Source organism: Erinaceus europaeus, chromosome 17 (genome assembly GCF_950295315.1).
Source record: "Erinaceus europaeus chromosome 17, mEriEur2.1, whole genome shotgun sequence".
In the NCBI taxonomy this organism is placed as follows: Eukaryota; Metazoa; Chordata; class Mammalia; order Eulipotyphla; family Erinaceidae; genus Erinaceus; species Erinaceus europaeus.
Window position 1 is genome coordinate 76,966,729 of NC_080178.1, and position 22,692 is coordinate 76,989,420.

A 22,692-nucleotide genomic window follows, 5' to 3' on the forward strand; every position below is an offset into this window, starting at 1 on the left:
ATACCTGATTTCCTTCTTAGATTGTGAATTATGATAAAGTGATATTGGAATTGAGGAATCGTGACACAAATAGAACCTGTCTCTCTACTCTTCTAGACTTTTGTTGCCGAGGCCATGTTACTCATGGCCACCATCCTGCACTTGGGGAAATCCTCTCTTCCTAAGAAGCCCATCACAGAGGATGATGTAGACCGGATCTCCCTGTGCCTCAAGGTCCTGGCTGAGTGCTCTCCCCTGATGAATGACATATTCAATAAGGAGTGCAGGCAGTCCCTTTCCCACATGCTGTCTGCTAAACTTGAAGAGGAGAAACTAACCCAAAAGGTGAGGCACATTTGGCAAGACTGAATGTTTGGGGGCTCTAGAAAATAAATTTTCAGTCCCATGTGAAGGCGGTCCTATTAATAAGCTCTCTCCACCCATGGGTGACAAGTGTGTGTACTGTCTTCTCAACACAGAAAGAATCTGAAAAGAGGAACGTGACGGTGCAGCCCGACGACCCCATTTCCTTCATGCAACTGACCGCTAAGAACGAGATGAACTGCAAGGAAGATCAGTTTCAGCTGAGTTTGCTGGCGGCAATGGGCAACACGCAGAGGAAAGAGGCGGCAGATCCTCTGGCGTCTAAACTGAACAAGGTAGCCGCGCGCTGTGGGCACGGCCGAGTTCATCAGCTCGCTGTTTAAGGAAGTGGAGACGGGAACGTTGCTGGTCTTGCTAGTGTTTTAGAAGAAAAACAACTCTACAGCATCAGTTTCTGTCAAGTCACTCATCGGTTCAGCAATCACGAACAGAAACTCAGAAGCTGATGGTGTTTACTGTTAATCCAGTAGGCGGTTTGATAGAGGCTTGCAGTCACTGAAGAGCAAACTGGCAGGCTCTTGACGGGGACTACATGTTTTTAAGCCAAGGGTTCTGACCTTCCCCGTAGTCTGACTTCACTCCTTCTGCGTACGCCTGTTCCCTCTCTCTGTCTCTGTCTCTCTGTCTGTCTGTCATTCATCAGCTCTGGCTTGTGGTGCTGAGGACTAAACTTGGGACAGCAGAGCCTCAGGCCTGGGAGTGTGCTGTGAAAGTTGTGTTCTCTTGCCAGCCCCCGGTTTTATATTCTTATGTAGTAATTACTACGAGAGCAATTTAGCTCTTCGTTTTTTCTTTTTCCTTTTATCTGATAAGACAGAGAGAAACTGAGAGGAGAGGGATAAAGATAGACAACTACAGACCTGCTTCACTTGTGAAGCTTCTCCCTTGCGGGCTCGAACCCAGGTCCTTGCACATTGTAACATGTGCACTCAACCAGTTGCACCACCATCTTTGCTAGATTCTTAACACAATGCAATACTCCCTGCCAGCGTTACTGCTTTATCACTTCACTGCCCTTACTTGCATCAGCAGAGGAGTCCAAAGAGAGGAGCTTCTGGAGGACGGACATAAGATAAGGCTCCTTTTCCTTAGTAGAAAGAGCCTCGTGGGGGAGGCTGCTTGCCGGCAGCTCAGTGACTCGTGGGGTGTGTGTGTGTGTGTGTTTCTGTGTGTCTGTGTGTGTGTGTGTGTGTCTGATATCATGTAGCTTAATGTTTTCTAAGTTAACCCCTGTTGGCACTTATGTCCGCACGTTCTTCCTCTTGAGGGCTAATATGGTTCTGCTGTGAGCATGCACTGCATTTGCTTATTCTGTGATGTCTGCTGGCTGCTTTGGGTTGCTTCTGCCTCTTGTGGATAATGATGCTGTTCGTGTGGATGTACAGAGAGCTGTGCAAGTTTCTGCTTTCATTTCTTTTCCTTTTAGCTTTTTTTTTTTTTTTAATTTTAATGGAAGATATTTTAGAGAGAGCAGAGGACTAATCAACTCTGGCAACTAGTAAATTTAGATACTGAGAGATTTAACTGATAATGTCTCTACATCTGTTCAGTATCCAAGTTGAGAGAATGTTTCATGTGTTAAGTAAGTATATCTTAACATGTCTCTACTACTGCGCTATATACTCCAAGGCCTATTATTTCTAGTCAGTTCTGTTGCATTGTCTACATCGTAAAATGATTTTCTTCTGCCTAACGGTACTAGCCAGACCGCGCTAGCTGAAGCACACCCTACAAATGTATCCATAGGATAGGATCTGTTTACGTAGATTTTCTCAATTGATTGATTATTTGTGTTTGCTTGGCAGGTCACTCAGTTGACTGGTTTCTCAGATCCAGTATATGCAGAAGCTTATGTTCATGTCAACCAGTATGATATTGTCCTTGATGTGCTTGTTGTCAACCAGACCAGTGACACTCTGCAGAGCTGCACCCTAGAGCTCGCTACTCTAGGTGAGGAAATGGGCCCGTAAAGAAAACAAGCGGCTCCGTATTCAGGCTTTACGACAGGCTGCTAAAAGAAGCGCACAAGCTCTAGCATAATGGTTCTTTGACTTTTCTGACTTGTTAAAAATTCTGTTTATTTTTAGCAGAGCACTGCCAGCTCTGTCTGGCTTATGGTAGTGTTGGGGATTGAACCTGGGGCCTTAGAGCCTCAGTCATGAGTCTCTTTGTACAACCAGTATGCTGTCTCCTCAGCCTTCTTTGTGGCATTTTGAAGCAAGATTTCTTGGGCTGTCAGCAAAGTCACCAAGCGTTTGTGCACGGGGAGAATACCATGGTGACTTTTCAGACAGCCCGGTAGTTTGGCGCTGGTATTCAGTCTCCCACAACTCCTATTTTCTGAACTTCCATGGTGCCAGCTCCCATACGCTTAGGCTCTTGGCGTGAGTTTATCTAGGAAATGTAGCGAGTGGGGGCTGGGGTATGGTCGCCTGGTGTCTCACACCTGTGCAGTGCCATTGCTTCTGACGTAGTTTTTCTTTCCATTTAACCTCAGAAAGAGATCGGGGTGGGGGGGTAACTAAGGAGAGACACCTCAGTGTCACTCCACTACTCAGGGAGCTTCCCCTTGGTGTGACGCACGGTGTCACCCAGGTCCTCTTGATTGATAGAGTGTATGCTCTGTAGAGTGAGTGACCTCAGAACCCTGCAGATGTCAGTTTTACTAGATAGAGGAAGCCTATTTTAGTTATTGACATACCAAGTAACTCACAGAGAAAGCTTTTATTGCTGAGTCTGTAATTAATGCACATCTTATGTAGTCAAAGGACTATGGCAGTTAGCAATGTGGAGTGTCATTTTTCTTCTTGATAGACACACATGCACACTGCATGTTTTCTGTCCACTTCTACATCTGGCTTTGAAGTTGGAAATGAATTGTATACAAGAATAGTACAGTACCCCTAGAAAATTCCACATGGCTGAAATAAGACTTAAAATAAAAAAATAAAATAAAAAAGACTTAAATGGCTTTAAGATAGATATCAAGAGGAAATATTCTTTGCTCGTCTTCCTTGGTATACCTAAGTGCCAGTTTAAGCACTAGGTAAGATTTGGTCCAGGAGGTGGCGCAGTGGATAAACCATTGGCTTCTCAACCCTGAGGCCTCGAGTTCAATCCCTGGCAGCACATGTACCAGAGTGATGTCTGGTTCTTTCTCTCTCTCTGTCTGTCTTATCTTTCTCACTAATAAATAAATAAATAAATAAATAAATAAATTCTTTAAATAAAAAAAAAGAACTAGATAAGAATCTATAACTCTTCCTGTAAATTTTTTTTGATCTTTCTCTATAACAGTATCTAGAGAGTATCAAGCAGACACCAGTTAAACATGGAATTACTCTGAAAAGCCTGTTCCTTTTTCAGAGAGAAAACACATGTTAATGTGAATAATGTTAAATTATTTGTTAAAGATTTTATTGACTTATCAATGAGAGAGAGGGGAGGCAAGAAAGAGAGCCAGAGCACCACTCTGGTCCATATGCTCCTGGGGACTGAACTCAGGACCAAATGCTCCATAGTTCAACCCCTTATCCACTTTGCCACCTCCTGAACCACTGTTAAATCATTTGTTTCATCCTCATGATTTTTTTTTTTGTCTTATAAGTAACTTTCGAATATATTTTAAGATTATGTTATGTCAGAGATAGTTATATTCTAACCTATGACTAAACTTGATTGCAGGTGATCTGAAACTTGTGGAAAAGCCATCTCCTTTGACTCTTGCCCCACATGATTTCGCAAATATTAAAGCCAATGTCAAAGTAGCATCGACAGAAAATGGAATAATTTTTGGTAATATAGGTAAGGAGTTATCTTCTAGTGTGATGTTTGAAAAAGTCATAAAATAATTCCTGTAGTAAATGGCTCCAGGCTATTTCTGAGGACTAGGCCTGAACCCGCTCTTTCATGGATTGCCTCACTCCCCACTTACGGAGCACTTGCTGCAGTACAGAGCAGGTGGCCGAGTTCCACGGGGACAGGCAAGCACCAGATCGAGTCACTGTCCTTAAGGAGCTGTCAGACTGAAGGAAGAGCTACGTAAGTACACACAGTGTGGTCAGGGTGCTTTCTGTATTTGTACCTTAGGACCACGGAGCAACTTCACTGTGAAAGGTTTTACAAAGGAGGGTATGTATTCAAAGGAGATATCAACTGAGCCTAAATATGTTGATGGGTGTTTATTGCCATGCATGGAGATGTGAGACTTGGGGATTGATTTATCCAGAGGAATTTAGTCAATAAGCATTTTAAGAAGCAATTTCTCCAGCAGGGGGTTTGGAGCCAGGTTGAGAAATCTCTGTCCTCAGCTAGCTGGCAGTTGAACGGCAGAAAGCAGACTGACTGGCAGACTCGCTCAGTTGGACAGTGTGCTTGCTTTGCCCTGAGCCCAGCGCCCGCACTGAAGGTTGCTTCTATGCTGTGGTCTGTTGTACTCCTGCTTCTCTCCCTCTCTGTCTCTACCTCAGAGATAGAACAGATAATGTAAAATGTTTATGTGCTGTGAAATTAACTTGTGCTGGGAAAAGTAAGAGTGTCATGAAATTGGTCAATTCTTTCTAAGTGACTGAAGACTTTAGGAAATGCTTTGTGAAGATCCCACTTGAGTGGGATTTTGAAATGTCAGTGATAAACACAGATTCCACTAGAAGACATGCAAGTAGTTTGAAATCCCTCTAGTTTTTAGTCCTGGAGTGTGGAGGCTTTAAAAGATGAGGTTAGAACGGTTTGTAGAGCTCTGTTTCGCTTGTCATGTTAAGGACTTCAGGTTTGATTCTGGATATGAAAGGAAGTCATTGAGCAATTACAGGTGAATGGGCTGCATGAGTAAGTATTTCCTTGGCAGCAGGATAAAACTGTACTGGAAGAGGGGAAATTAACTAAAACCCACTATTATAGAAGCCGCTTGAGAGATGGCTGAGAACTTGTATCATTGGTAGCTGGGATGGAGAAAGAGTGTGTACAGTAGGTCACTGATAGAAATAGCTGGAGCAACCATTCTCTTTTTTTTAGGCCTCACTTAATTTAATAGTTACTTGTTTTTACTTGATAGAGAAAAGAAGAGAAACACCTGCAGCGCTGCTTTACCACTCATGCAACCTCCCCCCCTGCAGGTGGGGAACAGGGACTTGAAGCCGGGTCCTTGTGCGTGGTAATATGTGCTATCAGTCAGATCAACACCATCTGGTCCCCAGCCCACAGATTTCTTGAGTGGAGCTATGGGGTTGATACTTAGTGTCACTCACAAAGCAAGGACAATGATAGAGAACATGGAGTTAGAGAGACACCTTAAATAAGGAGTGGGCTGAATATTAAGTGTCAACATAGCCAAGGGCGACTGGGGAGATAGCATAGTGGTTATGCAAACAGCTTTGGTGCCTGAGGCTCCTAGGTCACAGCTCAGTCTCTGGCACCACCATAAGTCAGAGTTAAACAGTGTTCTGGTTAAAAAAAAATGGAAAAAATTATATATATATATATTACCCAAAGGTGACTTCGTGTGAGTTTAGAATTTGAACAGAAGATCTAAGCAAGAGATAAATATATTGTAAAAGCCATAGAAACAAAAAAGTCACCTGAGAAGACAAGGAGTGAGAAGAGGAGAGATCCTCCGAAAACAGAGAATCAGAGAACAGCAACATTAAAGGCTTGGCCAGAGCAAGAGGCCTCAGGAATGTGGCTTAGAGAAATCACAAAAGATGCTTGAAAATTTAAAAGCTCTAATAGCAAGTCCGGCAGACTCTTTGCAACTGGTAGCGATTTACTATTATCATTCCTTCTGGGGTCTGAGGATAGCTCACTGGGAAGGGATCCTGTATGGGCTTGGCCCATATTCAAGCTTTGCCATCTCATGAGACATGCTCTAACACCAGGGAATTGTCTAGTGCTGTGGTATCAGTGTGTGTGCACGCGTGTGTATGTGTGCACGTGTGCTTGTGTGTGTGTGAATGACAAAACAAGTGGCCCGGAGCAATGAAATTATACATGGAGGAGTCGGGCAGTAGTGCAGCGGGTTAAGCGCAGGTGGCACAAAGCACCAGGACCGGCGTAAAGATCCTGGTTCGAGCCCCAGGCTCCCCACCTGCAGGGTGGGTCGCTTCACAGGCGGTGAAGCAGGTCTGCCTGCAGGTGTCTGCCTTTCTCTCCCCCTTTGTCTTCTCCTCCTCTCTCCATTTCTCTGTCCTATCCAACAACGACATCAATAACAACAATAAAATAAAGGCAACAAAAGGGAATAAATAGATAAATATTTTTTTAATTATTTAAAAAATAAAATTTACATGGATGGGTAAGACCCCAGTTTTGCAAAAGAAACAACTACATTTCTTGTGGTGTGTCTTGTGTATTGGCGGTGGATTGGAGACTGGGTAAGCGATAGAGAAATTAAGCTATTCTGATAAAGGACTTTGGTTTGATAAGAATGGGAGTAATAGCCAAAAGAGAAGTCAAAGATAGGGAAGTTTTTTGTTTTTAAAGTGAGGAAGTCTCAAATATGCTGGAAGACTAGAACAGAAGAAAAGTTGCAGGTGCAAAGCTTAGGGCTTACAGTGAAGGAAGTGATGATTCGTGGAGCAAGGTCCTAAACAGCAGGAATACTGACTTTAAAGACACAGTGACACTCCTCTGATCTGATTGAAACAGGAGGTGTGGTGAGCAGATTCAGACAAAGACATACTCACAGGTGTGGGGCCAAAATGTAAAGGAACTTAGTTCTTGGGACCTCAGTGTTCACTGAAAGCGGAGGAAAGTCAGGGAATGCCATGAGAAGAGCTTCAGGGGTTGGACTCCGCTCACACTGTGACTTTGTTCCATGGTAAGAGAGAGTCAAAGAAGTCGTATGTTGTTCAGTGCCTGCTGAGCGCTGTACACCCACACATGCCAGCCACTAGCGGGAGTACCCAGCGCACTGCAACTCACTTGAGTTTGAATTCTCTACTGCTTCGCAATTCTCAAACATGATTAGCTGACTTGACTTTATTTTCTTTCCTCATGCTTAACGAGGAAAAGTGTATCATGATGTAGGATTAACGAGAGTACAGGTGATATTTGGGAAGCATTTAGAATAGAGCCCAGTATGCAGGAAGCATCATGTGAACATCTGCTCGGAATGACTGGGAATCTTTCTGTGTCTGTGCGTTGCAGTTTACGATGTCTCTGGGGCAGCGAGTGACAGAAATTGTGTGGTCCTCAGTGACATTCACATTGACATCATGGACTACATCCAGCCTGCAACTTGTACTGATGCTGAATTCCGTCAGATGTGGGCCGAATTCGAATGGGAGAACAAAGTTAGTTCTTTGGCGATTTCCTGAACATCCTTATTTTTCTTCATTTTTGACCACTCTTAGATGAAGGTATCTCCACTGGTGCGCAAAGCCCTTCAGTGCCGGTCTTTGCGAATTAATATTAACTGGAACTGTCTGAGTAGCTGAGGCACTGTTGAAACTTACTAGGAGGAGCAACAGATGATCAGATTAATCAAGATACTAAAGACAGTGCTTCACTCATTCTGCACAGGAAGAGCATTTTGCCAGAGAGTACACTGTGTTAAAAGACTTGGGAGATTATGGGCCTACTGCTGAGGAGCTTGGCTCCTTTGGGTCCTGATTGCTCCTTATTGAAAAGAGTGTATATGTAGCATGTTCAACTTCTATGAAGTCATCTGTATTTTTAAAATTTAATGCCATTTGCATTTTTGTTATTTAATCCTTTCCCTAAGTAGTTAAAAAGAACTTCTGATACTACATAAGACTGATTTTGTTTTCTCAAGCCCAACATAAAAACAATTCACAAATTTCTCACTAAGAAATTACAGTCTCCTTTTTTTTTTTTTCCTCCCTCTGTACAGGTGACAGTTAACACAAATATAGTTGACTTGAATGACTACTTACAGCACATATTGAAGTCAACCAACATGAAATGCCTCACTCCAGAGAAGGTAAGGCTTGACAGAGAATTTCTCAAATCTGATAAAGTAGTATGGTGGATATTTGATGTTCTTATATTTTCTCCAGTTACTTTGTTTTTATCAGAAAAAAAAAAAGCTGTCACTACACTAGTTAAAAGGAATTAGCCATAAAACATATGAACCTGCTTACATACCAGCTTCGTTTATTTCTAGTACAGATTCACAACTAAATAGTCAACTTAGTTTTTCTTTTTTCAGTCTCCTCCCTTTCAGCTAAGAGCTTATTCCAAAAGTGGATTGTGAAACTGCATTACAAAATGTCCATTACGGGAGTTGGGTGGTGGTGCGGCAGATTAAGCGCAGGTGGCGCAAAGTCCAAGGACCGGCAGAAGGATCCCGGTTCGAGCCCCCAGTTCCCCACCTGCAGGGGAGTCGCTTCATAAGCAGTGAAGCAGGTCTGCAGGTGTCTGTCTTTCTCTCCCCCTCTCTGTCTTCCCCTCCTCTCTACATATCTCTGTCCTATCCAACAACAACAACATCAACAATAACTACAACAACAAAAAATGCCCATTACCTCTCCTATTGGGTCTGATTGGAGGTCAGAAAATAGATGCTCAAATACAGAATTATTGGTATACTCATTTTCTGCTCTTTTTATGTATGAGGAAAAACTAGAAATATAAAAAAGAAAGCTGAACTTTGGCACATGAGATGCCAGGGGTCAAATTCAGGAAGGACCTTGTGTTTTTTTGGTTTGGTTTGGTTTTTTTTTTTTTTTTTTTTTTTCAAAAAAAAAAAAAATCACGTACACCTTTCAGGTATTTTCCTGATTAGTAAATCCCTATAGTTCAGATACAACTTTTTTTTTTTTTTTTACCAGAGCACTGCTTAGCTCTGGCTTATGGTGGTGCAGGGGATTGAACCTGGGACTTTGGAGCCTCAGGCATGAGAGTCTCTTTACATAACTTTTATGCTATCTACCCTCGCCCCGGACCTTGTGTTTCCGAGTCCAGCACCCTGCACCACCTCTCAGCCCATAACTTTTTTGTTTGTGTAAAATTTTCTCTAGTATTATAATAACTTGATAGACATACTGGCAAATGAATATATTTTACTTCATAGATTACTATTGTTTCAAAAATACTGGATCCATGAATATTCGAGTAAATATTATATATTTATGATGTGCTATATCTATATCTATAGTAATAAAAAAACACAGTATTAAAAACAATTTCTTGGGAGTTGGGTGGTAGTGCAGCGGGTTAAGCGCATGTGGCACAAAGTGCAAAGACCGGCATAAGGATCCCAGTTCGAACTCCCGGCTCCCCACCGGCAGGGGAGTCGCTTCACAGGCGGTGAAGCAGGTCTGCAGGTGTCTGTCTTTCTCTCCCCCTCTCTGTCTTCCCTTCCTCTCTCCATTTCTCTCTGTCCTATCCAACAATGACAACATCAGTAACAATAACAACTACAACAATAAAAGAAAGTTTCTTGGGAGTCGGGTGGTAGCACAGCGGGCTAAGTGCTCGTGCAAAGCACAAGGTGTCTGTCTGTCTCTCCCCCTCTCTGTCTTCCCCATCTCTCTCCATTTCTCTCTGTCCTACCCAACAATGACAACATCAATAACAATAATAATAACCACAATAAGGCTACAACAACAAGGGCAACAAAACGGAATAAATAAATATTTTTTAAAAGTATTAAAAAATATTTATAAAAAGTTTCTTACTTCATAGACCTTGAGATCCGGTGTGGGTGGCACTCAACCTCTGGCAGTAAATAGACAAATCAGAATAGCGCCATTGCTCTGAAGATGGCTTCAGATGTAACAGTGTCGGGATCTAGACTTTTGGGACCACGTTAGCGGCTGAGAGCTAGACTGCATATGTTTCATGTGTGAGATCCCAGTATCCCATAACATATCAGACCATCATTGCTCTTTTCTCTCTGAATTTAAAGTCCCCACCCCCCTTTTTTTTTTTCTGCCACCAGTGTTATCACCGGGGCTTGGTGCCTTCACAGTGAATCTATCTACCACTCCTGGTGGCCTTTTTTTTTTTTTTTTAATTTGCTAGGACAGAAAAATCGAAAGTGAGAAGATAAACAGATAGACCCTGCAGCCTTGCATTATGGCTCTTGATGCTTCCCCCTGCAGGTGAGGGGCAGGGGGTAGAACCCAGATGTTTGCACATGATAACATCTACACCAAACCAGGTATAGCACTGCCCAACCCTAAAAGGATTTTTAAATTCCCACTTACATGTATAGTTTTACAAGTTGTTAGCAAATTCACAGTTATATAGCTGTCACAACATGGTCATTACTACTTTCAGTAACTGCTTATGTTTTGGGCTCAGCTCCCGAGCAGTTCTCTAATGAGACGTTGTACTCACCACAAATTGTTTGCAGGCACTTTCTGGCTACTGTGGCTTTATGGCAGCCAATCTCTACGCTCGGTCCATATTTGGAGAAGATGCACTTGCAAATGTCAGCATTGAAAAGCCAATTCAGCAGGGACCAGAGGCGGCTGTTACCGGCCACATAAGAATCCGTGCAAAAAGCCAGGTAACAATTACTTCTCTTGAGATTCACCTCTGATCTGAGCAAGAGGAAGGAGTTTATTTTTTCTATAAATAGAATATGCCTGTCCTAGGGTCTTGGGCATTACCTACCTGTGTAATAATACCATTCTCTGAATAGAAATACAACTTTTGCTTCATTAAAATGGCCCACTTTGGGGGGCCTATCATTCTAGATTTATCTGCTTTAAGCCAGGTTTCTTTTTATTATTATTATTATTATTATTATTATTGGAGAGACAGAGAAATTGAGAGAGAGAGAGAGGGAAGGGGGAAAGATAGACACTGAGACGGAGACACACCTGCAGCCCTGCTTCCCCACTCGTGAAGCTTTCCCTTTGCAGGTGGGGACCAGGGGTTTGAACCTGGGTCCTTGTGCTCTGTGATGTGTGAGGTTAGCCAGGTGCACCACCCCCCAGACCCCTAGAGATGGAAACTTGTTATGAGTTTGCTAAAGTGTTTTGAAATCCAAGTCACAAATCTACTGAATGTTTCTCAAGTCTAGCACTAAAGGTATTTAACCAAGCAAAGGTTCGGTGAGTGTTTTGTACATCCTTGATTTCGTTGTTGCTATGTTGTCATTGAATGGGAGCTTGGAAGGTGGAATAGCTTATTGATTGTACATACTTTCAGCAATTTCAGGCATTTTCATTCTTCTTTACAGGGAATGGCCTTAAGTCTGGGGGATAAAATAAACTTATCTCAGAAGAAAAACAGTATATAAGAATAAACAGAAAGTCCCTGCGGCTTCCTAGTTGGAATTAGGTATGGGCTTCCTGGACTCCAAAGTCTTTTATACTCTCTCTCTCATGCTTTGTGCTCTGTAGACTCTGAGTTCATGCTGAGTGCATTCCAGCCAGTAATTTATAGCCTTTCCCCTAAATCGAGTTTGTGTTTAAAATAATTAGAGTTTGTCTTTTGTCTTTATAGTTCTGAATGCTGTCCCAAGCATACGTTTCAAACTCACATGTATCAAGACCATTTTCACAATAAACAAATCTGTTCCTAAATCTTTTGTTATTTTATAAATAAACATCATTGCGTTGTTTTAGCTGTGTAGCAGTGGTTTCTTTCAGCTGGGCTATAGATGCCCATTATGAGCTTATATTATTTTTAAATTGGAACTATGTCAACTTTAATGAAGGAACTTTCAGATGCAGTGATGTAAAGTGAGAAAGGAAACCTTGCTTAGTTTGATTTTTTTTTCTTTCTCATTAAATATTCCGTACCAGTATTTCTAAAAATGTTGTGCTATAAGGCTTTCGTCTGGAATTTAACTCCAGGAGAAAGTATCAAAGAACTTGGGAAGACAGATCCATCTTCAGTTTAAAAAGAGTCTTAGAAATCTTGACTAAAGTAATCATGAATGGTAATGTAGAATTCTTAGTAGTAATGGGAAGTCCAAAATGCATATTTTTGATACTGAAAATTCAGTAACAGTTCAATCTAGTTGCTGAAGCTGCATTGGTAGGATTTAACTATAGATGGCTGAAGATGCTGTCCTGCTCCTGCACTCTACTTACACCTGCCCTTCTCATTTTACGCGAGGGCCGGGCACCATCGCTTCCCAGGATGAATCCAGATGCCCTTCTGAGCAGAATTCCTCAGTCTGATTGTGCTGTTCTTTGGCACTGGCCTTCCTTGAGGAGAATTGAGGTAGTCTGACCTTTCAGCTAAGTGTGAGCATTAAACTACCCTGCGCTGTCTCCCTGCTGGGCTTTACAAGTTGGATTCAGATGAGTTTAGTTAAAAGAGTGAAAGCATCATCTATCTGTTTGAGTACCGGAGTGAGATGGAATGACTTACTAGTGGTGTGAACAGCGTCATGCCTCATCTGATGGCATCACCTTTGAAGCCACTTGCTTTTTTAGAAGAACCACAGGACAGACGGCAAGACACTTACGTTCCAGGGCACTGAGATCTTCCCAAAGCCAAGTTGTACAGTGGCTACCACGTAAGAAGAGACTAAATGCTGGAGGGGTGGGGGGCCGGCTTGATGTATTAGAGCTGGGGATACATCATGAGAACACAGGCAGGGATGCGAGTCTGGGTTAGATCACTTCCCAAACTCTGTTCCACTGCACAGTATCTGCTTCAGCTGTCCGTAGATAGTCTGGGAGTAAAGGCAGTTCCATAGTAAAAAAAAAAAAAAAAAGTGGGGGGAAGATACATACTGCCCTATGCTGGGAGTGCACTGTGCACATGACTACAGCTCTGGGCAGCTTCTTCAGTCAACAAAGCAGATTCATTTGGTTTAAGCTAGCCCCTCTCCCTCACCCCCCCCCCCAGCCCAGCCCAGCCCAGCCAGGGTTATTGTGGGCGTATTGACTGCAGGGCTCTGCCTCTCCTGGTGGCCACTTTCCTCTCTTCCTTTCCCTCCCCTTTCTTCCTTTCTTTCTTCCTTTCTCTTTCTTCCCTTCTCCCTACCTTTCTTACTTTCCTTTTCCTCTCCCTCCTCTGATATCCTTTTTCTCTCTCTTTTTTTTTTTTTTTTTTGCATAATAGGCAAGAGAGAGATCAGGAAAGAGACAAAGAGGAAGGACACCTGTAGCATTGCTCCGCTGCTCATGAAGCTTCCCCTGTGGGTGGGACTGTGAACCTGAGCCCAGGCTCCCCGCCATGGTCACCTGCACCCTGCCTGACCCAGTGGATCTTAATGTTTCCTCACGCAGTCTTTTTTTTTTTTTTTTCCCCAGAGCACTGCTCAGCTCTGGCTTATGGTGGATGCAGGGGATTGAACCTGGGACTTTGGAGCCTCAGGCTTGAGAGTCTTGTTTGCATGACCATCATGCTATCTGCCCCTTCCCGGGCAGTCCTTTTTTCATTGAACATCTACTGATAACATAGAACAGGAAAAAGGACTTAGTATTTTAAAATCTCAAGGAACTATGTTTCTGTGTGTGTCCTAATAATAGGCTCAAAAAAAATTGCTGGGCTGGAGACACAGCCCACCAGGTAGAGCCTGTGCTTTTGCTATGCTTGCAACGTAGGTTCAAACCCTCGCACCACACAGAAGATGCCATAGCACTGGGAGAAGCTCTACTGCAGTGTTTCTTCTTCACGCTCTTTTCTCTTGTTGAATAAAAAAAGTGGCTCATAAGAACCGAAGCCACGTACATCTTAGAAGAAGTAGAAAATTGTGTAACAAATGCATTCACATTGCCATTTTCTGAAATTCATAAATAAGGAGAACAAATAGAAGTCGACACATTTGTTAGAGACCTACGCTTACTTTCAATTGCTTCCTTATCGGGGACAGGTAGTGGCGTGGCGCACCTGGTTGAGCACACATGTCACAGTGTTCAAGCCCCTGGCCCCCACCTACAGGGGAGAAGCTTCATGAGGGGTGAAACAGCTGAAGGCATCTCTTTCCTTCTTTATTTCCTCCCCTCTCGTTTTCCTTGCCTCTGTCCAAAATAAGACAATGCCATAAGGCTATACAAAAAAAAAAAAAAAATTTTTAATAAACTAATTAGCATTTTACTAGCATATGCATTTAATGTAAACTGAGTTGGATAGCATTGTTAAGAAAATGTCTTCATACTGGTTTCTTGTTATTGTTGTTGGTCATTTCTGAGGCTCCATATCTCTGGGCCAACTTTTCCAGATAGAAACAGAGGGAGAAAGGGAAAGAACACGAAAGCTTCCCCCAGTGCTGGACACAAGTGGCCAAGCCGGCACCCTCCCAGGTATAAGCTGTCGTGGGCCTGGTAGGATGATGTGCTCTCACGATACAGTTACAGGGAAAGGTCATCACTCCTGCTGTCAGAAGATTTGGCCTGCTTACGATCACATCATCTGCTAAGAGAATACGGCTCTGGTAACCAAGTAAGAATTCATTTTTAAATGTGCCAAATGAATCAACCTATTAATTAATTTTGCTCAAGACTTAAATGGCCCTTGTATTTCACAAACATCGTCACACTAGAGGGAGCTCTGTGCAGTTCATTTCACTTGAGGAATTGAAATTAATGGGCATTTCAACTTTTCTTTTACTATAAAAAGGAAATGAGATTTTTTTTATTTTTAAGTAGGAGGTTGTTGTTAGCAGCATTTTGCTGGCTATAAGAACCTTCCTATATGAGATGGAAATAATACTGGGGATCAAAGAACTCCTTTCAGTTTATCTGTGGAGGCAGATAATAGACCAAAATATTTTTAGGAACTCTAAATGAGTTTGTGAAATACCTTTGCTTTTCACTAGATAAGGTACATCTTTTCTCCCATGCTAAGAAATGTTTTTAGTCAACAAGTAGTTTATATAACCTTTTTCTGGAATTTAGATTCAGTTTAATTTTTTGTTTTGAGTTTTAGCTTGTTTGACATTGTTGGGAAAGCTGTTCTTAGAGTCAAGCCCCCTCCTCCCTCTCCCCGACTCTCCAGACAGTCTGTGTCATCCGTCCTGTTCCCTGAGCTCCATGCTCTACCCCGGAATCTCTTAACATTCTCAAGAGACAAGCAGGTATAATGGACAAGTTCAGCTTATTCAGTTTAGAATAAAAAGTGAAATCTTGGGAGTCAGGCGGTAGCGCAGTGAAGGTTAAACGCAGGTGGTGCAAAGCACAAGGACCGGTTCAAGTCCCCGGCTCCCCACCTGCAAGGGAGTTGCTTCACAGGTGGTGAAGCAGGTCTGCAGGTGTCTATCTTTCTCTCCCCGCCTCTGTCTTCCCCTCCTCTCTCCATTTCTCTGTCCTATCCAACAACAGCAGCAATAATTACAACAATAAGGGCAACAAAAGGGAATAAATATAAAAAATTTTTTTAAGTGAAATCTTTTTTTAATTTTTTTTATTTATTGGAAAGATAGAAGGAGAGAGAGAAAGAACCAGCCATCACTCTGGTACATGTGCTGCCGGAGATTGAACTCAAGACCTCATGCTTGAGAGTCCAAAGCTTTATCCACTGTGCCACCTCCCGGACCACAAAAGTGAAACCTTGTCTACCACGTATTTATGTGTGGCCTTGACAGATTGCTTGTTGATTCTGTGCTTAATGTACAGCCATGTGTGACACTGACTACTTCACCTGTGACATCAAATCCTTGCAGTGACCCCATGAGGCAAAACTTAATACTGTCATCAGTTACAAGTGATGATCAGAGTCTTAGGAGAGGTAAGAATCGCAGAATGCCTAGTAGAATCGCAGGCTTAGCAGTAAGTATTAAACCCAGATATAAATGAATCCAGAGGGCTTGGTATGACAGCTTTTGCAACGTGTCACCCTGGTAATCATGTCCCGATCTCTTTGTTCCTCAGTTTCCTGATTATAAAGCTCTTACAGTTGATTGTGAGGGTGAAATACAATGTATTTAGTATATTTCGCACATAGTAGGTGCTTGTTAATTTACCTACATTCCATTTCATCCCCCACTTACCTCCCTTACGTGTCAGATAAAATAGAGCTCTCTCATCGGGAGCTGGGTGGTGGCGTACTCGGTTGAGCACACGTAGTACCACGCACAGGGACCTGCACAAGGACCCAGGTTCAGGCCCCGCTCCCTACCTACAGCAGGGGTGCTTCACGAGTGGTGAGGCAGGTCTGCAGGTGTCTTTCTCCATATCTTCCCCCGCCTCCCAATTTCTCTCTCTCCTATTGAATAAAGTAGGAGAGAGAGAAAGGAAGGAAGAGGGGAGGATAAAAGTAAGGAAAGGCGCCAGGAGCAGTGGATTCATAGTGCTGGCACCCCAGCCGTAAACCAGGAGGAAAATAAAATAAACATGTCATTATTAACACTTCCCTCAGAATTTAGGTCTTAATTTTATTTTACACTCTAGTTGATTAATACTGTTTTTGTCACACCATTCACATACTTAAGCTTCACTTCTAGAGAATTCTTTCATGAGGTATTTTTAGCCTTCAGCTGTCCAATACTGTCATGACAACTTAAAAAATATTTTTTTTTTAATATTTGAGAGAGAAAGAGAACCACTTCGCACTCTGGTGCATGCACTGCCAGGGACTGAACTAGAGACCCAAAGCTTTGTGGCCTCTGCCCCCTCCCTGACCGTACCTGCCAACTATTTCACAGTACCTCTGATTCTCAACTGCTGTGAGCACAGCTAACATATTCCTCAGGGGGAGCGATCGGCAATCAACACACTGGCTTTGTTTGCTTGCTTTCAGATGAGAATCAATTACCAGTTCTGAAAATTTTTAACACTGGGCCAGGTGGTGGCGCCACGCGGTTAAGCGCACGTAGGACTGCATACAAGGATAAGCACAAGGGCCTAGTTTCTAGCCCCTGCTCCCCACCTGCAGGGAGAACGCTTCATTAGTGATGAGGCAGGTCTGCAGGTGTCTGTCTTTCTCTCCTATCTTCCACTCCCCTCTCAATTTCTCTCTGTCCTATCAAATAAAATAAAAGGAAAGGGAGGGGGCGGTAGCACAGCGGGTTAAGTGCACATGGCGCAAAGCGCAAGGACCGGCCTAAGGATCCCTGTTTGAGCCCCCAGCTCCCCACCTGCAGGGGAGTCGCTTCACAGGCGGTGAAGCAGGTCTGCAGGTGTCTGTCTTTCTCTCCCCCTCTCTGTCTTCCCCTCCTCTCTCCATTTCTCTCTGTCTTGTCCAACAAAGACAGCAATGACAACAATAACGATAAACAACAAGGGCAACAAAAGAGGTTGGGAAATGGCCCCCAGGAACAGTGGATTTGTAGTGCAAGCACTGAGTCCCGGCAATAACCCTGGAGGCAAAAAGAAAAAAGGCCGCCAGGGATGGTGAATTCGTAGTGCCAGCACCAAACCTCAGCTACCAGAGGGAAAAAAAGTTTTTTTTTTTTTTAATACAAAGATATGCACAGCCAGATCACGACAACTGATAAGAGCTACATACACTGATTAGAAGTCACTCTTGGTAATCTGATCACTTTTATTTTGTTCATCTTGCAAAGGTGATGTCTCTGGCAAGTCAGCTACGCTTCTTCTAGCGTTTGCCGTCAGCTACGCTGTAGCAGAACACAAGTGGGCTATTTCGTTCACTAGGACACTGTGCAGAACTGTGGGGTTGGAAGAAACCCTCTCTTCAGACATCTACATGGAGTGTAACACTGTGTACTGGACACTCCCCTAACTCTACTTCAATCCTCTAAGCAGATTTCTGACAATGAGTGTATCTATATAGACCTGATATCTCTCTCTCAATATTTGTTAAATTTTATCTTAATTTTTTATATTTATTTCCCCCTTTGTTGTCCTTGTTTTATCACTGTTGTGGTTTTTATTATTGTTGTTATTGGTCTCGTTGGATAGGACAGAGCGAAATCAAGAGGAGGGGAAGACGGGGGAGAGAAGGATAGACACCTGCAGACCTGCTTCACTGCTTGTGAGGAGACCCCCGCCCCCTGCAGGTGGGGAGCCAAGGGCTTGAACCAGGATCCTTATGTTGGTCCTTGCGCTTCGTGCCATGTGCGCTTAACCCACTGTGCTATCGCCCAGCCCTCATCAATTTTGTTAATGAACGGAGGTCAAAGAACCAGAGCACCACTCTGGCACATGGGCTGCTGAGGACCTAACAGGAGGGAGGCTTCGTGTGTGAAAGCCCAGCATCTTGTCTGCTATTCCACCTCCCAGGCCTCCTGGACTATCTTCTGTAAAATTAAATAGTTCAGTTAGTTGACCTCCAGGACTCCTAATTCCAAGAATAAAAAGTCATGTTTTTAGAATTACCTCTTCAAGTGTTCTAATCAATTGGAATATGTTCGTTCACCTGAGTCTTACTCAAAGTCAGCATTGTGGAATGGGACTCACTTCGTCCCTTAAATTTGTTCCTTGACTAGGCTCTGTTGCATATGCTACAAGCCAAGTAGTCACCCTTAATAATATACACCTTTACCCTCTGTATCTCATTTGCTCAATATTTTCCCCCAAGTCGCTTCCCCCCCCCTCCCTTCCTTCCTTCCTTCCTTCCTTCCTTCCTTCCTTCCTTCCTTCCTTCCTTCCCTCCTTCATCTACACAAGTTGCCCATAAATAAAGTTGGTTTTTTTTTTAATTATCTTTATTGGATAGAGGCAGCCAGAAATAAAGAGGGAGGAGGGTGACAAGAGACGGAGAAATGCGCAGGGACCGGCCTAAGGATCCCGGTTCGAACTCCCGGCTCCCCACCCGCAGGGGAGTCGCTTCACAGGCGGTGAAGCAGGTCTGCAGGTGTCTATCTTTCTCTCCTCCTCTCGGTCTCCACCTCCTCTCCATTTCTCTCTGTCCTGTCTAACAACGATGAAATCAATAATAACAACAATAATAACTACAACAATAAGACAACAAGGGCAACAAAAGGGAAAATAAATTTTTTAAAAAACTATAAGAAAGAGAGAGGGAGAGACACCTGCAGCCCTGCTTCACCACTAGTGAAGCTTTGCCCCTACAGGTGGGGGCCAGGGGCTTGAACCTGGGTCCTTGCATGTTGTAATAGGTGTGCTCAAGCAGGTGCGCCGCCACCCAGCCCCCAAAGTGAGTTGTCTTTTAGATAATTATTTAAATGATTTATTTGTAGGGTTGGCTAAATAGCTCATCTGGATAGTATCATAGCTCCCCTTTTCTCGGAGTCTAGCTAGTGGTTTATCTTATTTTCCTTTCAAAGAACAAGCGGTAGGTTAATCTTTTGCATTATTTTCTGTTTTGTTAATTTCTGCTTTGATGTTGACTGATTCTTCCTCTTGACTTTTGGGTCTCCTCGTTGCTACTGTTCTAGTTGGCCCAGTTGAGATACTCGCTCTCTCTCTTTTTTTTTTAAATATTTATTTATTCTCTTTTGTTGTCATTGTTGTTTTATTGTTGTAGTTGTTGTTGTTGTTATTGATGTTGGTGTTGTTGGCTAGGACAGAGAGAAATGGAGAGAGGAGGGGAAGACAGAGAGGGGGAGAGAAAGACAGACACCTGCAGACCTGCTTCACCGCCTGTGAAGCGACTCCCCAGCAGGTGGGGAGCCGGGGGCTCCAACCGGGATCCTTAGGCCGGTCCTTGCGCTTTGCGCCGCCTGCGCTTAACCCGCTGGGCCACCGCCCGACTCCCAGAGATACTCGCTCTCTTACCTGAGACGTTTGCCGTCTGTTAATGTGGCCTGTGTTGCTATGAACTTCCGCCTGAAGACAGCTTTTTCCGCATTTTCATTGTTCTCCAAGTAATAAATTCTATTCTTCTCTTTTTTTTAAAAAAAGATTTTATTTATTCATGAGAAAGATAGGAGGAGAGAGAAAGAACCAGACATCACTCTGGCACATGTGCTGCTGGGTATTGAACTTGCGACCTCATGCTTGAGAGTCCAAAGCTTTATCACTGTGCCACCTCCTGGACCACTCTGTTCTTTTTATTATTATTATTTGTAATCAGTGTAACGCATAGCTTCACACCACACCCATCACCAAAGCCCTGTGTCCTCACCTCCAAAGATACCCACTAGGCTTCTCACAAGTCTTACAGCTTAGTTGCTTCTGTTTGTCTTTTTTCTTTTTTAATTTCAGATATGTTAGGTCTCTAGATTCCACAGAGAAGTGAAACCATCTGGTAGTTGTCTTTTATTTCTTTACTTATTTCACCAAGCATCATCACCTCCAGTTCCATCCATGCTGTCACAAAGGACACAATATCATCTTTTTTGATTGCAGAGTAGTATTCCATGGACTGTATAGCCTATAACTTCTTTTCTTTTATTATTATTTTTACCAGAGCACTGATCGGCTCTGGCTTCTGGTGAGGTGGGGGATTAAACCTGAGACTTCAGAGCCTCAGGCATGAGAGTCTATTTGCATAATTAATCTACCCCCCCACCTCCACCCCATCCCATAATTTCTTTTTTTCTCTCTTTTTTTTAATTTTTATTTTTTATTATTTATTTATTTATTCCCTTTTGTTGCCCTTGTTGTTTTATTGTTGTGGTTATTATTGTTGTTGTCGTTGTTGGATAGGACAGAGAGAAATGGAGGAGGGGAAGACAGAGAGGAGGAGAGAAAGACAGACACCTGCAGACCTGCTCCACCGCCTGTGAAGTGACTCCCCTGCAGGTGGGGAGCCGGGGTTCGAACCGGGATCCTTATGCCGGTCCTTGTGCTTTGCGCCACCTGCGCTTCACCCGCTGCGCTACCGCCCGACTCCCCCATAATTTCTTTAGCCAGTCATCTTGATGGGCATTTAGGCTGCTTTGGCTGATTGGCTATTGTGAATAATGCAGCTATGTACAAAGGGGTGTGCTTTTTTTTTTTTTAAGTATTTTTCTAATCTTTTCACCCTCTCCTACTGACCTGTTTAGACTCTTGTACTCTTCTGATCCTATCTACTATTGTGGCCTAATTATAAATTTCACATATGTAATTAAAACCTGTGCTTTAGTCTTGACTCTATGAAACAGTAGGTTTACAATTTCTCAACCTGATCAGATTGTTTCTGTTTATACTGTTTTTGAGAGCCCTGGCTGAAAATTAAAAAGAAGATAGATCCAAAGATCTTAATCATGAACGTTTAGAATAATAAAGATGCCTAGAAAAGAGTCAGAGGAATCAGAATATGCTGCCTGTCTCTCCAAGTAAATAGAAAAGTAAAAATATCAGTCATCTCACCCGCACCCCCTGAAGTTACTGGGTGTGTCTAGTTCGTTAGTCTGAGTCCCTGACTCCTACTCTTTGATTTTTAAATCTGTGATCTTGATCTCTTCAAGCTTCCAAGTGACTAAAACCTCATCCTCTTTTGAGCCCACCCAGAAAGTTCACATCCCTTTCTAAGTAAACACTTGATTCTTTCAGAAGAGGGTGTGAACGGACTCTTACTGCACACGACTTCATCAGCCAGGACATGGGCAAAATGCCTGTGGCTTAAGAAGTTTGTCAGGGAAAATCACTGACCTCTTGTTGGTTATATAGAACCTCTCTGAAGCCAAACAGTTGCTGCTATTGTTGTTTTTAAGTGGATTGAATTCATCATAAGGTTTCCTCCTTCCACAAAGTTCCATTTTATTTATTTATTTATTTATTTTAACGACCCTTTGACTTAAGAACAAGGTTTGCAAACAGTCTTTCCTAGTACACTGTGGTCCCAAAAGCTAGACCAATGTGTTCCCACAACTAAACTCAAATAATGGTGGTGGTCTTCCTTCCTCCTAAGTCTAAGGAAAGCTGGTAAAAAGAAGTCTGTCCATGGTTGTATTTCTTCTCATGAGTGTTAATACATGATACCCAGATTTTAAAAAGAAAGAAACATTCTGGGAAGGTTTCGCTGAATGTTCCTGGTCGAACAGCTCTTCTCTGTGGCTGTTTGGGCTTTAGTTGGGTGGCTTCATACCGCTTGCATATAGTTTCTGCTAGCAAGATGGAACTTGATTTCTGGGTGCTTTGCAACTGGCTCAGGTGTCTACACAAAATTTGTAAGTAACTTGTCACATCTGCGTGTTCTTTTTTTTTAGAAAAAGATTTATTCATTCCTGAAAGAGAACCAGAATACCACTCAGACACAGGTGATGCCAGGGATCAAACTCACGATGGAGAGGGTGATGATTTATCCAGTTGTGCCACCTCCCAGGCTCCTCCATATGGTTTTCTGTAGCTCATGCGTATTTGCAGACACTGTAGACATTAATTAAAATAACCTTAGTGCAGGAGTCCAGTGGTAGCGCAGCGGGTTAAGTGCAGGTGGCGCAAAGCACAAGGAGCGGCGTAAGGATCCCGGTTCGAGTCCCGGGCTCCCCACCTGCAGGGGAGTCGCTTCACAGGCGGTGAAGCAGGTCTGCAGGTGTCTATCTTTCTCTCACCCTCTCTGTCTTCCCCTCCTCTCTCCATTTCTCTATCCAACAATGAACAACATCGATAACAACAGCAATAACAACTACAACAATAAAATAACAAGGGCAACAAAAGGGAA

At 43.1% G+C, this 22,692-nt stretch overlaps 1 protein-coding gene and 1 long non-coding RNA gene across 2 annotated transcripts in view; one reads left to right on the forward strand and one right to left on the reverse strand.

Annotated features, from left to right (window-relative positions):
* Nucleotides 1-11,899, forward strand: part of COPB1 (COPI coat complex subunit beta 1) — a 39,563-nt gene extending 27,664 nt beyond the window's left edge. Inside the window, exons 15-22 of the mRNA XM_060177121.1 lie at nt 97-324; nt 459-638; nt 2,169-2,313; nt 4,048-4,167; nt 7,507-7,652; nt 8,213-8,302; nt 10,682-10,837; nt 11,516-11,899. Of these exons, the coding sequence (XP_060033104.1) occupies nt 97-324; nt 459-638; nt 2,169-2,313; nt 4,048-4,167; nt 7,507-7,652; nt 8,213-8,302; nt 10,682-10,837; nt 11,516-11,575 (1,125 nt within the window). The 3' untranslated portion in view covers nt 11,576-11,899. The remainder of the gene's footprint in view (nt 1-96; nt 325-458; nt 639-2,168; nt 2,314-4,047; nt 4,168-7,506; nt 7,653-8,212; nt 8,303-10,681; nt 10,838-11,515) is intronic.
* LOC132533911 (uncharacterized) lies at nt 9,066-9,461 on the reverse strand. The gene is made up of 2 exons (XR_009545673.1): nt 9,363-9,461; nt 9,066-9,298 (listed from the first exon to the last, which is right to left on the reverse strand). It is a non-coding gene; the product is annotated as an uncharacterized LOC132533911 (long non-coding RNA).
* Nucleotides 11,900-22,692: the final 10,793 nt, after the last annotated feature.